General features: G+C 37.2%; 5 protein-coding genes across 6 annotated transcripts; all 5 read right to left on the minus strand.

The window, feature by feature from the left end:
• Positions 1-318: 318 nt before the first annotated feature.
• LOC136348222 (retinol dehydrogenase 11-like) lies at positions 319-1,710 on the minus strand. Its single transcript, XM_066298877.1, has 5 exons — positions 1,290-1,710; positions 1,008-1,236; positions 794-955; positions 610-734; positions 319-558 (listed from the first exon to the last, which is right to left on the minus strand). The coding sequence occupies exons 1-5, from the start codon at positions 1,560-1,562 to the stop codon at positions 385-387; spliced, it is 963 nt and encodes a 320-aa protein (XP_066154974.1). The 5' UTR covers positions 1,563-1,710; the 3' UTR covers positions 319-384.
• Positions 1,711-2,211: 501 nt separating this feature from the next.
• Positions 2,212-4,650, minus strand: LOC136348186 (trimethylguanosine synthase-like). The gene is made up of 4 exons (XM_066298811.1): positions 4,389-4,650; positions 3,638-4,019; positions 2,628-3,555; positions 2,212-2,521 (listed from the first exon to the last, which is right to left on the minus strand). The coding sequence occupies exons 1-4, from the start codon at positions 4,474-4,476 to the stop codon at positions 2,414-2,416; spliced, it is 1,506 nt and encodes a 501-aa protein (XP_066154908.1). The 5' UTR covers positions 4,477-4,650; the 3' UTR covers positions 2,212-2,413.
• Positions 4,651-5,074: 424 nt separating this feature from the next.
• Positions 5,075-6,982, minus strand: LOC136348216 (mini-chromosome maintenance complex-binding protein). Its single transcript, XM_066298868.1, has one exon. The coding sequence runs from the start codon at positions 6,890-6,892 to the stop codon at positions 5,165-5,167; it is 1,728 nt and encodes a 575-aa protein (XP_066154965.1). The 5' UTR covers positions 6,893-6,982; the 3' UTR covers positions 5,075-5,164.
• Positions 6,983-11,033: 4,051 nt separating this feature from the next.
• Positions 11,034-20,363, minus strand: LOC136348189 (uncharacterized). Of its 2 annotated transcripts, none has more exons than XM_066298816.1 (7): positions 20,156-20,363; positions 15,791-16,059; positions 15,023-15,164; positions 14,186-14,797; positions 13,294-13,422; positions 11,477-12,392; positions 11,034-11,418 (listed from the first exon to the last, which is right to left on the minus strand). In XM_066298816.1, the coding sequence occupies exons 1-7, from the start codon at positions 20,251-20,253 to the stop codon at positions 11,311-11,313; spliced, it is 2,274 nt and encodes a 757-aa protein (XP_066154913.1). In that variant the 5' UTR covers positions 20,254-20,363; the 3' UTR covers positions 11,034-11,310. The 2 variants fall into 2 exon arrangements, with proteins under 2 accessions (XP_066154913.1, XP_066154912.1); XM_066298815.1 differs by having other exon boundaries at positions 14,186-14,800.
• On the minus strand, positions 17,977-20,085 carry gwl (serine/threonine-protein kinase greatwall). Its single transcript, XM_066298817.1, has one exon. It carries the CDS (start codon positions 19,896-19,898, stop codon positions 18,129-18,131), a length of 1,770 nt encoding a protein of 589 aa, XP_066154914.1. The 5' UTR covers positions 19,899-20,085; the 3' UTR covers positions 17,977-18,128.
• Positions 20,364-20,405: the final 42 nt, after the last annotated feature.

Raw genomic sequence — 20,405 nt, forward strand, 5'->3', positions numbered from 1 at the left:
TAAGCAACCAGCTTTTCTCTTAAATATTTTCCAATTTGGCGTATAAAATTTCAACAGTAAGTAATTTACTAATTTTTGGACATTTACCCAATTCGTTCGCATTAACTGAGAACAAAAATCTTAATTTTCGCTAGTTATTGCTTTACTTACATATCACGTAAATATTTAGCTGAGCCTTCCAAGTCTCGCGTAAAGCTTGTCTCGACTGTACTTGGCTCGCCTTACAAAACACTACTTTCTCTATACACTACTCCCCAAATGTGATGATGGTTTCACTTTCAGTAACTCATTAAACCATTGGAACACATACTAATTAAATCAACATCAACAAAAACTTTTATTTTCAATTATTTTCCACAATGCAAAAAAATAACAAATAATCCTTTACTTAGCATTGATAACAGTATCTACCATCCGCTCAGATTCTTCCCACAGCTCCCCAGCTAATTTATCATAAAATATGGCATTGCTTTTATATTTTTTGCAATCTTTATACAGTTGCCCAGTCTCATTGTCCAAGTCTGGTTCTGTGGCACAATAAATTGCAGTTTCTGAGCCCTGAATGCAATATTAGAATCCACTTCATTTTTGAAAAGACCAATTACATACCTGCTTCGCACTCCTCATGTAAAAAAACGCTACAGGAGCTATCAGAATGAAATGGTACCATTTGAAAGAGTGCCTAAACAGGCCAGTGTAAACCCATCCAGGGCATATGGCATACACTTTTATACCTGTAAATTGTAGTCAAGATGTAGTAAAGAACATTTTCTAATTGCAAGGTGGAAATTGCCTTTATTTTTGGTGCGCCTGGCCAATTCCTGGGCAAAATACACATTAGCCAACTTAGAATTAGCATATAAATTCTCTCCTTCCTGAAACTGAAATTCCCTAATGGACTTTAAGTTAAGTTGAGCCTTTTCATGCAGAGATGAAGCGACTATTACCACGCGCCCTTAAATTTAATCTCTATGTTGTATTTAGCATATAATAAGTACCATGAATACCATGTGCTTTTTCTAACAAATCAAGCAACTCATTGGTCAATAAAAAATGCCCTAGATGGTTGGTTCCAAAATGAATTTCAAACCCATCTACAGTCTGCAAGCGCTGAGACCTTGGATAAGCTACTCCAGCATTATTTATAAGAATGTCAATTTGTGAATATTCTCTTTTAACCAAGTCTGTAAATTGCTTCACTGACTTAAGATTGCCTAAATCTACTTCCATTGGAACCTAAAATTTAAAACTATCTTACATTATCCCAATGATTAGTGCACTAGTGTTACCAAAGATACATCAGTGATCAATGATTTCTTGATCACTTCAACTATGAAGCAGGCTTTTTGCATGGTTCGGCAGGCAATAATAACCTGAGCATTCTTACTTGCCAGTTCCTTAGCTATCTGAAACCCAATTCCGGAATTGGCCCCCGTCACTAGAGCCACTTTTCCTAGTAATTTTACTTGGTTGGTACATTTGCCCCACTTTCGCTCCCTGTATTTCCTATAGATAATCAAGAGGAGGACTGCAGGAACCAGGTATATGGTATAGGAAGGCATTTAAAATTATATTTTTGACGGCGAAGCGTGACAAAAGTGTTCTTGGGACATTTAAATAAATATCTATTTATTGATTAGGTTTTTAAATTATCATCAATTTGAATTCTGTCTTCAACCTCACTTTTCTTGATAAGTTGCGGTAAAATAATGAAGATGGCCGTATAGGCAAAAGATAACCTCGTTTGACTAATATACTACCTGTGAAAGTTAGCTAGCAACAGCGCGTGAGTATCAAGTAGTGCTGTAATATGTCCTAATTCTTTAGATCAAAGATTATTCCCATAGAGAATGATTCTTAAGCATACAGCGCAAATCCAAGAGAATATCCCTAACAAGGACTGGCCGGACTGGCTTTATTCGAGATATACTGTTTAACAATATTCTATGATTGTGCGTGCTTTGACAATGACACTGCTCCCAGCAGCCCATTGGTTAAAAATATCAATTGGCGGAATTTTAAGAATCATCCAAATTTTTTATAAAAATTTGCTTGTTATGTTAAATTATAACTTTTTTAATTTCCTGTATAATTCCTCCTTTATGATGCATTAGTTAGGATAAATGAAAAAATAAAATTTCAGTATCACAGTTGCATTATATTGATCACAAAATTTACAATTAAATCATACAGTATTAATAAATTTAAAAATAAATTTTACATTACAATCACAATCAGTCTTATAAAATACAAAGAAAATAAAGCGAGTAAATATCACATATGAACATTTCAAGTCATGATTTTGGCTCTTCCTCGCAGTCTTTCCGTTTCACAGCGGTGTGTTTACGTTCCGCAGCACCTTCATCGCTAGTTTTAACTCCTGATATTACCACGTCCCAATGAAGAGCTGCATCTAGCCCTTAACTAAATCGTTGTAGTAGGCAGTAATAGAAAGCTGCCTTTGATTTATGAAATTCTGCTCGATCTCCACATCTTTCCCTGCTCCTTGGACATTCACCAGCTGAAGGAAAATTTCGAATTAGCGTTTAATTTCGGACATAAAAAGAAACAATAACAAAAAAGATATTTCAAGACTGTTCCCAGAGATAACATAACACTAAACTTACCGTTGATGTATCGCTGTTTTTGGGCAGAAAAACTGCTACATTCTTGGAAATCTTTGTCGCTGTCGAAAAGAGTTTGGAGAACCCCTCTGGTTGAAGCATTGTTTCCAAGTCGTACGTTTCCTGGCTCAAGTAGTCCGTCCCTCCCCATGGTGGACTCAAAAACACCACGTTTGCCTCCAAGGTGGGCGCCAAAGTAAAGAAATCGCCCACGATAAACTTGATTTTATGCGCCACCCCGTAGACTTTAGCATTGTTTTTAGCCAGCTCTATTTTCTTGGGGTCGATGTCGATAGCAATCACTTTCTTACAAGTAAAAGCGAACTGGATGGCGTTGCCGCCGGCGCCGCAGAAGCCGTCCACTATGACGTCACAGTAGCAGCGTTCCGCCAAGTGTTTGGCGATTATTTCCGGCGTAACGGAGTACCAACTCTCCTCATCCATCTTAATACCCTCATCGAATTTTCTGAACAGTGAAAATCTTCGAAACCAGAATTTCTGAATTTTGGTATTAGCCTCAACTTCTGGAGGAAACGGAATTTTCTGCTTGTAGTTTATGGATCTAGTTGCCAACCGTATGACGTCCTCGGTTTTAAAAACCTGAGTTCTAATCTCCCTGGTTTCAACCTGGTCAGTTGTAATCTCCTCACTAAGATTAGGAACCACATCTTCAAAGTTGTGGATCTGAGTCTCAATGACTGTTTCTTCTTCGTCAGTTACGTCTCCGTCATCCTCAGACCAAATGTGCTTGCTCCCTACGCTCAAATTGAGCTGATTGTCATGGTGCTTGCTCTGATGATGTTTATATTGCACTCTTCCAGTAATAGCGAGTATCGAATCTCTTTCCACGTATTTTAGACCAATTAAGTTTAAAGTAGCCTTCAGTTGTTCTTTAGAGAAGCACTTCGAACTCAACGGATATCTATAACAACTAAGAGAGGTGTTAATATATTTAAAATTCTTAGTAAATGGTTTACTTAAGTAGTAAAAAACTTATTAAAAAACCAACTTACTTAAAATCTTCTCCCTCACTGCTAGACAGTGAACTCACAGATGAGCTACTGCCGCTGTTGCGACTGCTTCTTCTACCCAACGAACTCTGAGTGGTGTGAGTAAGGTTGGTTATGGAGTCTACAGTTTTACTCGAGTGATTACTAGCATGAGAGCCGCAGGTCGAGCTGAGGCTCTCGTTATCTACAGTTTGGCACTTAGTGCTCAAAGACCGCAGTTGATTCAAATCCTCGGATGTCTTTTTAAGACTCGTACCTCCAATTTCTTCCAATCCAGAGTCACTCGACTCTGGCGCAGGATCGGAGGATTGCACTAAACACTTAGTTTTTAACTTAAGGTAGGCCCTCCATCTGGTCATCCAAGTGGTCGAAACGAATCTTCCACCTGCAAAATTGGTGTGTTAAGAAACTTCGACTTTTAAAAAAATTTTAAAAAGATAGAAGAGATGAAATTTTATTTCAAATTCATCTTAACATTTGAGGAGGTTTGAAATAGAGGTAGGGTTGAAGGGGTTCGTTGTTAATTGAAATAAAGTGCTGTATGTGTTCTTCAATATCAGAAAATTTAAGATTAATGTGTAGGTTTACATCAAAGAAACTCTACGGAATATATTAAAATTTTCTGATTTCCAAACTGAAGTGTAGAATGTTGTTTTATTTATTATATTAAACCCCTTTTATCACAAATACCCTTCCACAGTATACTTCCTATATTTCCAGCCATCAATAATTTTATTCGAACAAATTTGCTTACCATTTTGGGTCCAGTACTTGAACCATCCAGAGTCTTCCTTTGCAGCGCTATAAGCCTCATTTAAAGGTACAGCAACATCCAAACCCATAGGTTTAGAGCTATCAATTTCGTTAGGCAGATCTTGCTCAACTGTGGCTGTTGAGGCATGCTTAAACTCATGTGGGTCACTGGTCTTAACAGAGCCACTTCCCTGACGTTGTTGGCGGTTTTTCGCCCATGCCTTTTCAATATCAGTGTAGCAACTGAAATATTTTTCAACTTCGGCAGAAGTATTTCTGAAAAAAAAGAAAAGTTAAAAAAATGTTCGAACAAACAATTTTTAAATGTACTTGAAATTCTCTTGGACTAAACCGTGAGGCGGTGGGCTAATCATTTAAATTTTTTAGATTTAGAATAGGTGAATATGCACACATACTTATGTCTTTATGCCATCGAATTAACACACGAAACTACCGACTTTTGGTCGGTAGTTTGCGGTGTCCCTTTAAGTTAAGGAAACCTTGGAAATTTTTGAACAAAGGGTACTGTAAGTTTAGAGATATTTATGTTTGCTAATTTTAAATAAAAACGGTGATTACTGATGTGGGAAAAATCAATTGAAAGTGTGTTCACTACACTCAGGTATAGATTTTTTTGAAAATTGTGAGTCGGGGATGACAGGGTGGTGCAAGAAAATGTCGGATAAATTAATACAAAAACTTGTTTTATTGACAAAAAAGCCTCACAAACAATATAATACATAGTAAGTAAACGTAAAATCTCTGGAATTTAAAAATTCATTTCCCCAGCCGCGCCTTCCTCTCCTTCTCCATCTCACATGCCCTCGCCCAGCAGCTCTTGTCCAGTGTCTTTTTGCCCTCAGAAAGACACAGCAATCTGCTCAAAACTAACAAACAATGCAAATCCATTGCAGTCACCCCAGAATCATTCTGGCGCATACTGACAAACTCCTCTTGGGTTAAAGCTCGTACTTCATCAGATATTTCAAACTCATACTCAATGAGCTTGGCTTCTATTAAATATCTCCTGATATCTGTCAGCAACTGGGGCCTCAAAAAATGGTTTGCAGCTTCTAGAATCTCTTTAATAGTGCTGAGGCATGATGGGTCCGTGTGCAACGAGATGTGAGTATCTGAGGGTAACAAGCTTTTGCCTTCAGAGAAGACAAGAAATGGAATGTCACAATCATAATCTATGGTGTAGTGACTGAAATCATATTTGACTTTCTGGAACTTTATAGTATTAGATAGGGCAGAGACATTTTGTACTCCTGTAGAGTCCAATTTGCCTTCTTGCATCTTTGTTTCATCCAACACAAAGTGAGTGTTTTTTGATAGTTGCAGTAGGCCACTGGTCACTCTATTGCAGTCATAATCTTTCTTAGGAGTAAAAGCTAGAGTGTTCATGTTTTCTAATGTGAAAGGTAAATAATGGCTCTTGGTAACAAGCAGTTCCAAAATTTTATAAAATTCCACAACATAGTCTAGATCATCAAAAATTGGCACTTTAGAGATGTTTAGTGAGAACTTTCCTAAAGTCAAAAAATCTTTCCGGAGATACACTTCAGAAATTAGGTGGCAAATGAGGTACTCGGCACTCAAAGAGTCTCCCATAAGAAGCTGTGTGAAAAGAATATGCAGCTGTTTTTTTGTGTTTGAAAAATCGAAGGAATTTGGGTTGTGATTGAAGTATGACAAAGGCTTGAAAGACACAACGTGAATTCTTGGCACTAAACTACCAGGAGGATTGTGAGTTTGCGCCTCTATGTCATTCTCTTCCTCATTGTCATTAGAAGAATCAAGCAATGTCTGCACACTTAAAAAACCTACAAACTCAATCTCATCATTGAGTTTTATTGATTCATAATCCTTGTAAAATTTCGCATGGCAAACTTTAGCATCATCATTACTTAAAGGGTGATTGAGCAAATGCTGCCTTGACAGAAATGGAGTTTTCTCACTTTGCTCTGGCTTTTCTGCCAAATGTGACTGTTGTTTTTTTGACGAATTCTGCCCTTGTTTATCACTGCAAACATCAACATCCATGACTTCCTCAATGCTCCTTTTTGAGGCTTTTTTTGGCCTGGAATTAGATGATTCACTGATAGATGTATTATTCTCTTTCTCATGTTGTTGCACCCAAGAATTCAAACCAGGAACCGAAACGACCACATAACAATGTCGGTCACCCATTTTCATACTATCATAGTCGATGTCTTCCCCATATTTGGTCAGAGCTCCATCTCGGTATTTGCCTCTACATCCACGAGATCTTTTTTCACTGTCTGTGACATCATAACTGTCCATGTAAATTTCGGAACCGTACATGTCCTGCACCATTCCGCGAAATCTTACCAGGGTGCCATCCCTAAATTGGTGCCCTTCAGTTGCGTTGATGAGGGGCACCTCGAGCCATGCTTCGTTTTCAAGATATTGTAAGTGTTCCTGTTCGTTTAGAAGCCATTCGTCGATGGAAATATTGTGGATATTCATGATTTTTAGCATTAAAATCGTAACTTTATTTTCGGAGTGTTTATTGAAAAAAAGTGAGGTTTTGAACCAATTTTCGCGGGCAAAATTGAGACAAAAACGTCAAAAAATTGATCGGTTTAATGTCAGTATGTACCGGCAGAGGGAGCGAGTTTTTAAGTTTAACTGCGGGTATTTCGGTAACCACGGTAGATGCGAGAGCGGTTAAATTAGGACAAAGGTGCGCAATTTTGAGTTTAAGAATTTATTCTTTGGTACAAAATTAAAAAAAAAGAGTCCAGAGAAACTTGTGTCCGATCTCGATTGGAAGCGACATTACAGGGTGTTAAAAGTTAAGAATAAAATTGGTTTTTGTTTTATTGCGCTTGATCTACTGCAGATAGGGGTTTCAAATTTTATATGCAAAATTAGCAATAGGCGCTGCTTAATATGACACTGGGTAGGCCCCAACTATTATAGAGAGCAGTGTACTTTATGGTGTCCATAAAATCCATTACAAAAATTTGCTCTTGCGTCACTGGCAGATTTTAATGTTTTTCTGAAGTTCTTTAATCTATTACCTAAATTTTATCCCTCTTCATTTTTGGTCGAATTTTATTAATTCTAAGATTTTCGACAGTTAGTACTAGTTTGTCTTTTATTTTGCACCATGACGGACAAGAACCTTCAAAAACTTGCTATAGAAATATAACCGTTAATAAAGGATAAATGTTTTTCACGACGCACCAGATATATTTCTATCGTCATTTGTTTCAGAGTTATGTGTGGTAACTTTGTGAATTTTAAAAGTAAAAAAACGTTTATCTTTTGTTTTGCATCATGGCGAACAAAAATTTTCCAAAGCGGCTTGTGAGAAAATCTAAAAAGCTGCGTTTCGAACTTTAGGCACTAGATGGCGTATCGTTGGAAATGCTTTTTTAAGCGCTTTCTGAAAATCTGAAAATTCACGCGTCCATAAGAATTCACTAAGTTATCACACAGAATTGGTCATAAACGACATTTTGGGAGCGTCACAGCATTCAACATTATAAATGACCGAAAGAAGGCTTTAGCGTTACGAACACTTTGATTTGATTTAGAAATTACAGGACAAATTGCATTATTTGACAAATGCAGTTTTTGATTTTTTTCTCATGTTTTTCGAAAATATCTTTGCATATTTTCACATTTTTGGAAATGCCTCTGAATGCTTTTCTTGAAATGCCGTTCAAAATATGAGACTTGGGAAAGGAGAAATCTTATTCTCAGCCAGTTTTAATTGAGAATAGTCCACAATGAGTGATTTTTAACGGCAAAAATGTCAACTTTTCTTTTGGGAAGCTTGATGAAAAAGTGTCGTGAGCAAAATGGGGAAATATCAAAAATATCAAATTAAATCAGTTCAGTATAAGTATTTACCCATATAATCCAACTGCAGCAGGCATCTTTGTTTCACGCTCACGATTTAAAATGAAAACGGGAAAAACTTGCGTAGCAGAACCACCACGAATGACCGTTTGCTCTTGTGAAGGATGCGCATCAACTGAAGAACCAACGCTGGATAATCGTGTACCTGCTCGGTACTTCGGTACTACCCTCCAATTGGCAGAAAATGTGCGGCTTAAGGGCGTAAAAAGCTCTAACCGAACGAGGACGGATATAGTCCTCTTGCGTCAATTATCAACGCTTTTCTCGTAGGGCCAAAAAGTGAGTCCGTCGTTATCTGAGAGACTTATTCCATCAGATTTTAAAGCTAATCTTTCGGATAACTCCGTAATGTCTCGATTTCCCACAAATGGCTTTAATGACCAAAGGACATACCGATGATTTATGAAATTAGTGTTTTTTTAGCATGACGCGCTACATACAGTACCGACCTTGGGAGGGTGACGGAGTTGATCTAGAGTCCACGGTTCCAAACTTGCCAAGATCAACCCTGGCTCTACAGTGAAAAATGTAAAAATTTCTGTTAAATTTGGAGTTACAAGACTTTATTATACCATACACACGTACGTCAACATTTCGTAATTTTTAGGGGACGCAGTAATGCTTTTCGTCGATGTTAATTTAAATTTGAAAGACAAATTTACTTAGCGATTTTGACGCTAATACCTTATTTTAAAAGAGCTTACGCAGAATTTCATAACGCATCAAAAACAGCTCTTTGTTATTTGTTTCTGATGCCTATGCGAACTTTGGAAGTTCGAAAAAGTTTATCTTTTATTTTGCATAATAAAAGGCAAAAACCTTCCAAAACCTCTTAAGACTAAAATTTCAAAAACTTAATTTTGCGCTTTAAAAACGAAATAATGACGTCAAAGCCTATATCTTTAAAAATATTTCTAAGCGCTTATGAAAATGCGAAAATTCCCGAGTGTTCATTAAAATTTCCAAAATTTTTATCTTTTTTTGATCAAACTGATTTAGCGCTGGAATTGAAAATGGTTGAAACTTCATCATTACAATTCTTCCCGCACTGTGTTGCGGCTTTGTCGTATTGAAAATCTCACGTTTGGACTTTTAACGCTCATCATCACTTTTGTTTTTTTCTAATAGGTGCCATAACGGGTCTTAATATTTTTTATCTAATTTTATTTCTCACGGCGATCGCTTATCACATATTAAGGTTCGGCCTTACAGTTTAATAAAAATATACTCTTAGCAAAGGGTACTTTGGAAATAACAAAATAAAAAGTAAGGAAAAACATAAATATGCAAGAAGTGTCTGAAAGATTTATTCTTCACTTTCAAGCACTGTTCTATGTGTGTTTTAACATTCCTCATTGATATTAAAAAGTTCCCTTTTCTCATTTTAGTCCCTAAAATCAAGATGATCTTCCGTGGCTCATTAATACCTAGGAGTATTTGTGAATGAGGTTTTTCATTGTTCCCATTTGTAATGACCAAATAAGGAAAAATTAGCACTCACCAGCTTTAAGACGGGGCATATAAGAAAAAACGAAGCGAATGATGATTGCCGAAAATCAAAACCTCCAATTTTATGTATGGCATCGTCGCATTGTAGAAGAGAAAAATTGCCTCAATTACCAAATAAACTGAAGAAAAAATAACAATATTTCCTAAAGTTTCATGTTTGCAACATTTCCGGAAATAAAGAATTTTTTTAATTCTAACAATACAAATTAGTGAAATCCAATTTGCCCGACTTTGCCCCCATTTAATCAACCTCGTGTCCTAAAATGAGAGAATCCTCATGGTTCTGTTCCAAAAATAGACGTCTTGTATAAGCCTGGACGAACAAACCAACTTCGCACAGACACCTTAATTCTTAGAATAGCCAACCGCCTAAGGCGACTCGAGGGTCTTTGGACAGGACATAGGCCATAAACCGTTCTTTGTTAACGTCAACCGAACTTACGACTAGGTAAATTTCAGACAAAAAGGGCTGTAAACTAGCTGCAGGTTTTGAGCTTAAACTGGGGCATTTACAATTTTTTCTAGACTTTTCCTGATTTTAATGCGAAATATTCATACCTGTTCTGAAGTGCAAGGTCATTTGTGTTAAAATCAGATACATTTGCTAACGTCTTAAAGACTAAAATGATAATTGTAACCCAAGCGTATCGACGATCGAATTTGATAGAATGCAAAGAATTTAAGTATTGAATCAATATTTTAAAATATACAAAATTTCTCTACTTGCGAAAATACCGCGAGTGTTTTTTAACATCAGGTTTGTCGAAAATTTGGACATACGCTTACGTAACATGTATGTATGTGTGTGATAACAATGTTGTTTCATTGTAATTCCTCTACGTGTAGCAACCAAAAACTAGATATATGAAAATGCAGTAGAAGCATGAACAATTGAAAATTTTCCTATGAATAACGACCTTCTTTCTGATGAACAGGGTTTTAAAAACTGCTTAATTCAAGTCGAAATATAGAAAATTCTGATATCCAGTGTTCCATAGTGGTACGTGCATTGACAGTGGCGTTGCCCCCAGCAGCTATTTTCAATCACCACCTCAACTATGTGTGGAATTGCGCCTATACAATCGATATAGGCGCAATCTGTCAAAAATGCTAGCTTGGCGGCATTTTAACAATCTCTTAAATACTTATAAAAATGTTCTTAATGTTAACATTTCCTTTGAATTCCCTGAATAATTTGTTTACTATTAACTGTTAATTGACATAAATGATAAAGATGGAATTTCAGTATCACAGTTGCATTATATTGGCGAAATAATGGTACAGTTGAAATATAAAGTTTTGTTTTTACAATTAAAGGAGAATTCCAAAATGCAACTTCTGGCGGACAAAGTTCAAAGCAAAGAAAGCAAGTTAACAAATTTGATAATAACCATTTAAGGTCGTGATTTTGCTATTTCCTCGTCTTGGTCTATATTTCAGCTGTTTTTCGCTGTTCGCAGTGGCCTCATCGCTAGTTTTATGTCCCGATATTGCCGTGTCCCTATGAAAAGCTGCTTCTACTCCTTAATTAAATCGTTGTAATAAGCGGTAATAGAGATTTGTTTTCCATTTATGAAATTTTGTTCGATCTCCACATGCCCCCCAGCTCCTGCGGCATCCACCAGCTGAAATCAAAAATGAAATATCTAAGTCGCGCCAAAGGTGACTTAAAATTAAACTTACAGCAGAAGTATCGCTATTTTTGGGCAGAAAAGCCGCTATATTCTTGGAAATCTCCGCCGCCGTGGCAAAGAGCTTGGAAAACCCCTCTGGCTGAAGCATTTTCTCCAAGTCATATGTTTTCTGGTTAATGTAGTCCACCCCTCCCCATGGTGGACTCAAAAACACTACGTCTGCCTTCAGGGTGGACGCCAAGGCAAAGAAATCTCCCACGAGAAACTCGATTTTATGCGCCACTCCGTAGACCTCTGCATTGTTTTTAGCCAGTTCAATTTTTTTAGGATCGATGTCGATGGCGACCACCCTTTCGCAAACAAAAGCGAACTGTATGGCGTTACCCCCGGCGCCGCAGAAGCCGTCCACTATGATGTCACAGCAGCAGCGTCTTGCTGCATGTTTGGCAATTATTTCAGGAGTAACAGAGTACCAGCTCTCCTCATCCATCTTAATACCCTCATCGAATTTTCTGAACAGTGAAAATCTCCGCAACCAGAATTTCCGAATTTTGCTGTTGGCCTCAATTTCCGGTGGATACGCGACTTTCCTTTTACATTTTTTGGATCTTTTATCACACCGTCCGACGTCCTCGGTTCTTACCACCTGAGTTTTAATGTCTCCAGTTTTAACTTCTTCAATGTTAATCTTCTCACTAAGAAGGGTAACAGTTTCAAGGTCATTTAGGTGAGGATCAATAACTGTTTCTTTCTCGACGGCTACATTTCCATCATCGTCGAACCAAATATGCTTGCGTTGGACGCCCAAATTGAGTTGATTGTTTTGATGCTTGATGTGCCGAAACTTATATTCAACTTTCCCTGTAAGAGCGAGTCTCGAGTCTCTTTCCGTGTATTCTATTCCAATCAAGTCTAAAGCAGCCTTCAATTGTCCTTTGGAGGAGAAATTAGAGCTAAATGGAGACCTACAAAAAAGAAGGGAAGCGTTAGTATATTTAAAATTCACAGTGAAAGACTGGAAAAGATTTTAAATTAATATTTGTATGATACAGGGTGTCTTAAATCAATGCTTATCGTATGTTATATGTGCGTTTACGAATAATTTAGTAATAAGTTTAATGTAGAACTAGCGTATGTTGAGCGTTGGTTTTGGAATACTACACATACCCGCAAATTTAAAAGAAAGATTGCAACTGTAGTTTATTTCTTAATTTTATTATTTTAGAAGCTTTGAATGTTAAAGTTGGCAATTTTTGCTGTTCAAAACCGGGAAGGAGCGTAAGTTACATTGATTGAGGAATGAGACTGATTGTCTCAAAAACTGCTCGATGGACTCATTAGAAATAACGGAAGACGGATGACTGCAATTGTAGAAGTAAAAGAAAACCTTAGTAATCAAGTTATTTTGTTCAAAACCAGTATTCTGTCCGAGTGTGACATCTTTGAGTTACCTTTTTTTCGAATGGTTTTATATACTACAACTTTTCTAAAGTATATTTCTATTACTTCACTGAACACCATGCAAAGAAATTATCCACAAAATATTAATATCATGTGTGCTCTACACAGGATAGTTAGATTTCATGTCTGTTCTTTTCAGTCTGCCGCTGCGTGCATTTATTGCCATTCAGTTGACAGGTAAAAAACTCAATAGCCCCGTTCGTCGGTTAATAGCCGTGCATGGTTTGGGAATACCGGAATTTCTGCTTAATGACACAATGGGAGCTCGTGAAATGTTTACTCCAAATTTCTAACAATTATACCACAGTTGTAATTTTTACCTGAACACTTTTTTTAAAATATTTCGAAGCATGTCATTATGCATTAGTTGTCAGACACCCTATACAAAAGTTTGGTCCAACTCACTTCGGTTTGCCAACACTAGATAGCGAATCACACCGTCTACCAAATGACGTAGGTAAGCCCATTGTTCTCATCAGTGCAGAATCAGCGTCTTTGGTTGTTTTGCAATCGTAAGAATCATTCCCCTGTAATCTGTAAGAAATAAACAAAATTTCTAGTTACTATAGGCTTGTTTTTCAATTAGACTATATTTTAAATCGAATAATAAAGTTGTTATACGGGCGTAAACGCCTAGAAAGGTGATAAATGCGAGAACGTTCTGGATACGAATATGCCATCACTACGTTGTGAAATTTTCTTTTCTTTAACCGTGTGTGCTTTTTTACTGTGGCATCACAAACCTTTATTTATTGAGAAAATTTCACCGTTTTCGCACTTATGGAAAAATAAATCCAGGGAAAAATTCCTTTTTATTGACAAAAGCAAGCCAATTCTTTATTTGTTAATTATCAATTTGTTAATACTTAAAACGTTGCTTTATTTACGTGGTTTGGGCAAAACATTAAATTGAAAACATTTGATAAAAATTACAAGGTGATAATGAGAATTAAAAACATTCTTGCACATGGAGTGCTACTCGACATATATGTAGCGCTATTTGAGATTCTGAAGTTGAATGCAGCCCGAAATCGCCGAATCTGCATTTAACGCTAAAATATGCCCCATTCGAAAATAAAATTGACATGTCGACCCTAGTTCAAAATAAGCCAGGTGCAAAGTTTCAATGGTACATCCTGTACATGTATCGGGCGTAACACATCATCCTAGAGATATTTCAGGGAGCTATAGCAGCCTGTAAAATAATTGAAAAATACTAATAGACCTATGGTCAAAAACGCACCACTTTCCATATACAGGATGGCAAAGTCTCGCATATACACAAAAACACGATTACCTAAAATCCTCTCCTACTCCGTCGCATTCATCTCTTTCAATGATTTGCTTGCTTATCCTCAAATCCTCTCTGAGATCTTTAATGTTGCTGATGCAAAACTCCTGAGCACTCAGTTCACAGCTGGCTTCACAGTCACTGCCCCACTCCCCACAGTTTACTAAAGTTTCCGAACTCTCCCCTACCAAACTTGTTTTGGACAGAAACAAATTATATTGCTTAAAATACTCTTGTTCGTAGTTCTCCTGCCACAAGACGTTCCACTGGCCCTGATGGTCCTCTTCAACCGCTTCCAGGCTCTCAGTACTCGTCACTGAACTCACAGATGAGATGCTGTCGCTGCTATGACTACTTCCGATTCCCAACGAACTCAGAGTAATGCGAGTGACATTGGTCATAGAGTCTACAGTTCTCCGTGATCGGCTGCTGGCATGCGAGCCGCAGCGCGAGCTCAGAAGCCTCTCGGCTTCAGTTTCGCACTCGTTGCTCAAAGGCGACAGCTGATTCCAGCCTTCAGAGATTTTCTCGTCGCTTATGGATAGAAATCGGGATAAAACGGGGGGCTTGTCTGGTTGCGATAAGGCGTTTATTGCTTTTTCGTCGAAGGTAAATCGGCTGCTAATTAGCGGAAAAATGATTATTTCTTTAAGAAGTACGAAAGCGAATATTTACCGCACGTAATTCGCCAATAAAGAGGACGGCAATGTTGTCGATAATCAAGTGCGGTAAATGCCGATTTCTCATGTAACATTTACACCCACACACACACTCACACTTGGAAACGCAAATGGAATAAAGAATGTTGGAAAATAATTAAAATGTGAAAATACAGTTGCTTACCAGGGTTCAGTGTTCACGCCTCCAATATCTTCAGATCCACACTCACTCGGCTCCGACACAATATTGGGGGGTTGCGTCAAATACTCAGGGTTAATGTAGGCACTGTATCTGGCTATCCAAGAAGCCCAAATTAGCCTCTCACCTACATAAGTGGATATGTTGAGATTTTTCAGTTTTGCAATTTATTGGAAAAAAAGAAAACTTTATTTCAAACGATTTAAAGAAATTATGAAGGTTTAGCATAAGAAGGATCTAAGGATTCGTCGCTTATTAAAAGGTTCTATGTGTATTCTCCAATGTCAGAATAGTTCAGATTAATGTGTAGATTTATATAGAAGAAATTGAACAAAATGCATTCAAATTTTGTAATTCCCAAATTCAAGAGTGTAGAAACTAATTTTTTGCTGAAAAAGTGTTTCTAAAGGTATACAGTCAAAAGCATAAAATTTTAGCTTAACCTATAGGTTTACACTGGAATATCAAACTCGAGTATCTAAACACCACTCAGAGGATTCAGACGTACTTAGAAGTTGAATATAAATTAAAGTTTTGTAACTAATTTTATAAATGAAAGTATTTGGCCGAAAGAAAATCGTAAATTTCTAATTTCACAGAAGATAATTTGAAATAATACAAAAGTTTACCCCAAAGTAGGAAGACTGAGTGGTAATAAATTACCGAGCGTAGAATGTTCATTTATTCATTATACCAACCATTCCTCTGGGAGTAAAAGAACTCTTCCACATTATTCCCCCTAAATTTTATTACCGTTTTGATTCCAGAACTTGTACCATTCAGCGTCTTGGTCAAAAGCGCTATAAACCTCACTTAATTGTTCCGCAACGTCTAAATCTGTAGGTTTAGTGGTCTCATTGTCGCTTAAAAGATCTTGCTCATCTGAACTTGTTGAAGCATGCTCAGATTCCTCCTCGTTGGTTTCAATAGAGCCACTTGACTGGTGTTTTTGGCGATTTTGCACCCAGGCCTTTTCAATGTCAGTGGAGCTGTAACACTTTTCTCGTTCGACGGGGGTATTTCTGGAAAAAAAAAGCTGAAAATGAATTTTTATATAACACCATTTGCACCAAGCAATTTTTATGTACACTTGGGGCTCCCGTAAACTAAACAGTCGGCCGACAATCAATTCAATAATTTGTTGCATATTTTTTTGCAAATAGCTACACAGCAAAGTATGAAATTATATTCAGAGTAAAAAGTAAAATGTACTAGACATAAAATAGGATTTTTCGCCCATTTCATGAGACATTCAAAAAACAAAGTTGATGATAGCCGCGAAGCGCTGAAACGTCGCATCAAAAAAGTTGGTAGAAAATCGCCCCAAATGCAAGCGCCGAAGCAAACCAGAATAGAAATGTGCCGGACCCCAGATGGGTGGGTGATAAAAGACAACCCTTCAAAAATTATATGTTTGATTCCGGTGTTACCACACTGTTTCCCGAATTTTAAACAAATTTAGAGCACATCAAAGGTTTACAACTCGTCTCCAACAAACCGTCAATTTATGGTATGATTGTGTGATTATTCGTCTTTTGAATACTTCAGGACTGAGTACCCCCTTTATTGCTACATGTTGCAGTATCGTCTTTCGCGTCTAAGACCGCACAAACAATTTATTTAACATATTGAGATAATCTTCGTTAAAATAATTTGTAATCGCCGCCATACTTAAATTCTAGCGAGCAGCGCCACCTAGTAACTCTAGACGTTACTTAAAATAAATTGTCAAGTACTGAACGTTGAAAAGTATTATTTTTTAAATAAAATGAAAACGGTTTTTTCTAGTCATAGTTTCCGAGATACAGATAGTGGCCCATATTCGTTGGACGCCCTGTATATACATATGTATATTAATTATATGCATCAGGTATTTAATACCGTACGAAATTCAAAATCAGTATGGTTCAAGGGAAATCTCTGACATCTTTATCGATCAAATTCTTTTTGTAATAAAAAACGTATTCCTTATTCCTGCAAAATGTGTTTGCATAATGAACCTACTGTATTGCATCCCCAACTCTTCTTTCATTATACTAAATCTGGAAACATCGCATTTTATTTGCTCTCGCATATCGTTTCCAAAACCGATCATATGTACCTAACAAAAGGCAGGTTGAAAATTTTTTGTATGTTTTCGTACCGATATCACTTCGTAGATGAATCTGTCGACCGTTAGCGCAAAGGTGAACAAGACGGTCGTAATGTGCAGTGCACCAATAATCGGGATAATCAGGGTTTTCTTTGTTCTAAATACTTGTGAAGTATGTCATTAGTGTACCCATGAGTTAGTGTGGGAAAGGGGGAACCTTTAACTGCCGTTTTGTAAGTGAAAAAGGACGTTGCTAACGTGATTCTGGCTCAGGCTTTTGATGCTCGGGGGTGAGTTCTGATTGTTGTTTCTTGTGGTTTCCAGTAAAGTTTTATGAGATCAATGGGATGAATATAATTCGAATTTTAGTTGAACGTCGCCCTCATTTGCAATTTTGGCGCTACTGGAATGCACTTAGGTCTTTCTTTGAAGGTGTTCGAAGAATTATATAGTAACATGACGTTTTGAAGATTTTCCTCAGGAATTAATATTGAATCTTTTTTGTTTCAGGGCGCCGTTGTGCACGCTTCTGCTTCGAATGGAAATTAATTCGAAACTGTTTTGAAGATTTTCCTCAGGAATTAACATTGAATCTTTTTTTGTTTCAGGGCGCCGTTGTGCACGCCTCTGCTTCGAATGGAAATTAATTCGAAACTGTTTTGAAGATTTTCCTCAGGAATTAACATTGAATCTTTTTTGTTTCAGGGCGCCGTTGTGCACGCCTCTGCTTCGAATGGAAATTAATTTGAAACCGTTTTGAAGATTTTCCTCAGGAATTATTATTGAATCTTTTTAGGATTGATATTTTAGGATGATAGGTAGAATACATAATATATTAAATATCAAATTTAAGCATATCAAAGCCTATATAATACATCAATACAAACTGGAACACATAATTAAAGAGTATGGCAAACTTGAACTCATAGAACTCCTAATGACACATTTTAATACGTCATTTAATTATCACAGTATCAACAGCAATAAATAAAACTACTCTTACAACTCAAAAGTGGATAAAGTAAAGTTCAGCAACTCGTTCCGTGCCTGAAAATAGGCGGTATCAGTCAAATCACAGGGATCTGGAATGAAGGGTGGAGTAACATTGAGCAAATTTTCCCAATCAATGTTCTTAAATGCCTCCATCTCTCTCAGTTCCTTTGCTGTAGGTCTCAGTGCAGGATCATGTGTCAGCAGCTTCTCAATTGCTTCAACAACACAAGCAGAGAGTGCTTCGTCTTTGGTGGGCCACTCAATGTTGTTTTCTTGTATGTTCTTAAATACTTGTTGTGGAGTCTCATCATTGAATGGAGGAATTCCAGTTACAAATTCATAAAAACATACTCCTAGAGCCCACCAATCTACTGCATGATCATGGCCTTTGCATAACAGCAATTCTGGAGCCAAATAATCTGGAGTTCCAAGAATTCGTTGGTCTGAGCTCCACTGGCCTCGTTTGACTGATTTTGGAGTTCTGTATGGTGTAATTGGGGTTTTAGGGGTAGTACTATTTTCAGCAACTCTGAATTTGTCTCTGAATTCCATTGGACTAACTTGGTTATCTGATTTCTTTAGCTCAGCAGGGATTTCAAATCTCGTCGCTTTTAATTTACTTGTTTTTTTGGATACAGGTGTTGAAAATGTAACCCCTTTAGGTGAGCTTTGCACTTGCATGTCCAGCTTTAACACCTCCATTTCCCCAGTTAAGCCAGTCTTAATATAGGCCTTTCTGTAGTGATCAGGGCTAGGACTGCGACATTTACGTTTCCTTTCAGTCTCTTTACCTTTGTAGTACAAACCCAAACGACTGGGAATTTTACGACTAATGGGTGAAATTATAGATCCATCCATGTGTTCTTCACTATCTTCACAAGAGGTTTGCACATTTGATGTACAAGTGTAATAAGAGGAATTTTCTGAGTTCTCTTTAGAACTCAAAGGGGTGTTATTTTCAGCAGATAGAAAGTGCACTCCTGATAGCCCTGTGTGTTGCCTTCCCTCAATAGAATTACTAAAACTTACAGTGTCTTTTCCTAATGTCAAAGAATTAGTGCTGTTTTTGAGTATAGAAATTTCATCTGAGTGAGTAAAAAATGAGGTATTATTGAGATTACTGTTAACAAATTTGGCATTCCCAGAGCCAAAACTCAAATGTGAGGTTAGACTGAGCAGTTGACCAGGAGTTCTTGTACACAAATTAGGAGTGAAATTTTCAAAATCTGTCATTTCTAAATCTCCATGTATATGCACTTTAGACAGTCCAAAGTCAGTAAGCTTCACATGACCCTCTCTTGACAAAAGCATATTATCAGGCTTAATGTCTCTGTGAATAATGTTGTGGCTGTGCAAATACTGCAGAGCCAATGCTACTTCAGAAATATAAAATGTGGCCATGGACTCGTCAAAAAAACCATAAACACTCAGAAGACTCTTCAAGTCCCCTCCTACCATGTACTCCATCACGAGATATATTGAAGAGGTAGTTTGCAGGGAGTAATACAACTGCACACAAAAAGGACTCTTAGTCAAAGCCAAAGCATTACGTTCATTGACAACTTGTGAAACCATGTTCTTGTTCACCATCTCAGTCTTCTTCATAACTTTAATTGCATACACCACCTCCATGTTACTTTTCTTCGCTCCCAAAAAGACTTTGCCAAAGGCTCCGCGACTTATTGGTTTTATAATACAGAAATCATCCACGTCTGGAGCTTTACAGGAAATATTCGGAGTCTCGCTCATCTTGAGGTCTTCTGGATTGTGGTACATTATTACGGATTTAACGGATTATTTGAGAATTCAAGTGCAGCATTATTTTACTCACTTCATTGTATTATAAAATGTTTAAACACAATCAAACGAGTCTAAATTCGAATAAAAAAAAACGTTGCATTTTGAGTTTATATGACATATGTCATTGCCTACTAGGCGTTGATTCACAAAAGCATGCGTGATATATTTATATTGTAATGTATTTAATGGCAAAATCAACCCCTCTGACAATCGAGTCCCTAATGGACGCTTACCTTGCAAACGCTCGACTAAAGATGCAAACGGTCTCTGGATTGTCACCTGAATTCTGGAACTTGATAAGAGCGATGACGTCACGTTGGACACTAGGCATCGTCGAATGAGCTCAATTTTAATTGAATATTTGGCTAAAATGCTCTTAACTGGAAACACGGCCTGTCACAACAATAGTCGCCATGTTATTTTTGGGTGGAGGATAACAGCCAGTGAGTGATGCCATTTGCCATTGCCAACATGATGAAAAAA

This window comes from Euwallacea fornicatus, chromosome 32, assembly GCF_040115645.1.
Source record: "Euwallacea fornicatus isolate EFF26 chromosome 32, ASM4011564v1, whole genome shotgun sequence".
NCBI classification, from domain to species: domain Eukaryota; kingdom Metazoa; phylum Arthropoda; class Insecta; order Coleoptera; family Curculionidae; genus Euwallacea; species Euwallacea fornicatus.

Coding starts and splice junctions, on each gene's coding strand:
- gwl (XM_066298817.1), bottom strand. CDS start 19,898: ATGTACCACAATCCAGAAGACCTCAAGATGAGCGAGACTCCGAATATT.
- LOC136348222 (XM_066298877.1), bottom strand. CDS start 1,562: ATGCCTTCCTATACCATATACCTGGTTCCTGCAGTCCTCCTCTTGATT. Junction 956..1,007: donor TTTGTTAGAAAAAGCACATG/GTATTCATGGTA, acceptor ATTAAATTTAAG/GGCGCGTGGTAATAGTCGCT. Junction 559..609: donor ACATGAGGAGTGCGAAGCAG/GTATGTAATTGG, acceptor TATTGCATTCAG/GGCTCAGAAACTGCAATTTA.
- LOC136348189 (XM_066298815.1), bottom strand. CDS start 20,253: ATGCCTAGTGTCCAACGTGACGTCATCGCTCTTATCAAGTTCCAGAAT. Junction 15,165..15,790: donor CAAGTTCTGGAATCAAAACG/GTAATAAAATTT, acceptor CCACTTATGTAG/GTGAGAGGCTAATTTGGGCT. Junction 12,393..13,293: donor TCTAGTGTTGGCAAACCGAA/GTGAGTTGGACC, acceptor TCTTTTTTGTAG/GTCTCCATTTAGCTCTAATT.
- LOC136348186 (XM_066298811.1), bottom strand. CDS start 4,476: ATGGGTTTGGATGTTGCTGTACCTTTAAATGAGGCTTATAGCGCTGCA. Junction 4,020..4,388: donor CAAGTACTGGACCCAAAATG/GTAAGCAAATTT, acceptor CCAATTTTGCAG/GTGGAAGATTCGTTTCGACC. Junction 2,522..2,627: donor AAAACAGCGATACATCAACG/GTAAGTTTAGTG, acceptor ATTTTCCTTCAG/CTGGTGAATGTCCAAGGAGC.
- LOC136348216 (XM_066298868.1), bottom strand. CDS start 6,892: ATGCTAAAAATCATGAATATCCACAATATTTCCATCGACGAATGGCTT.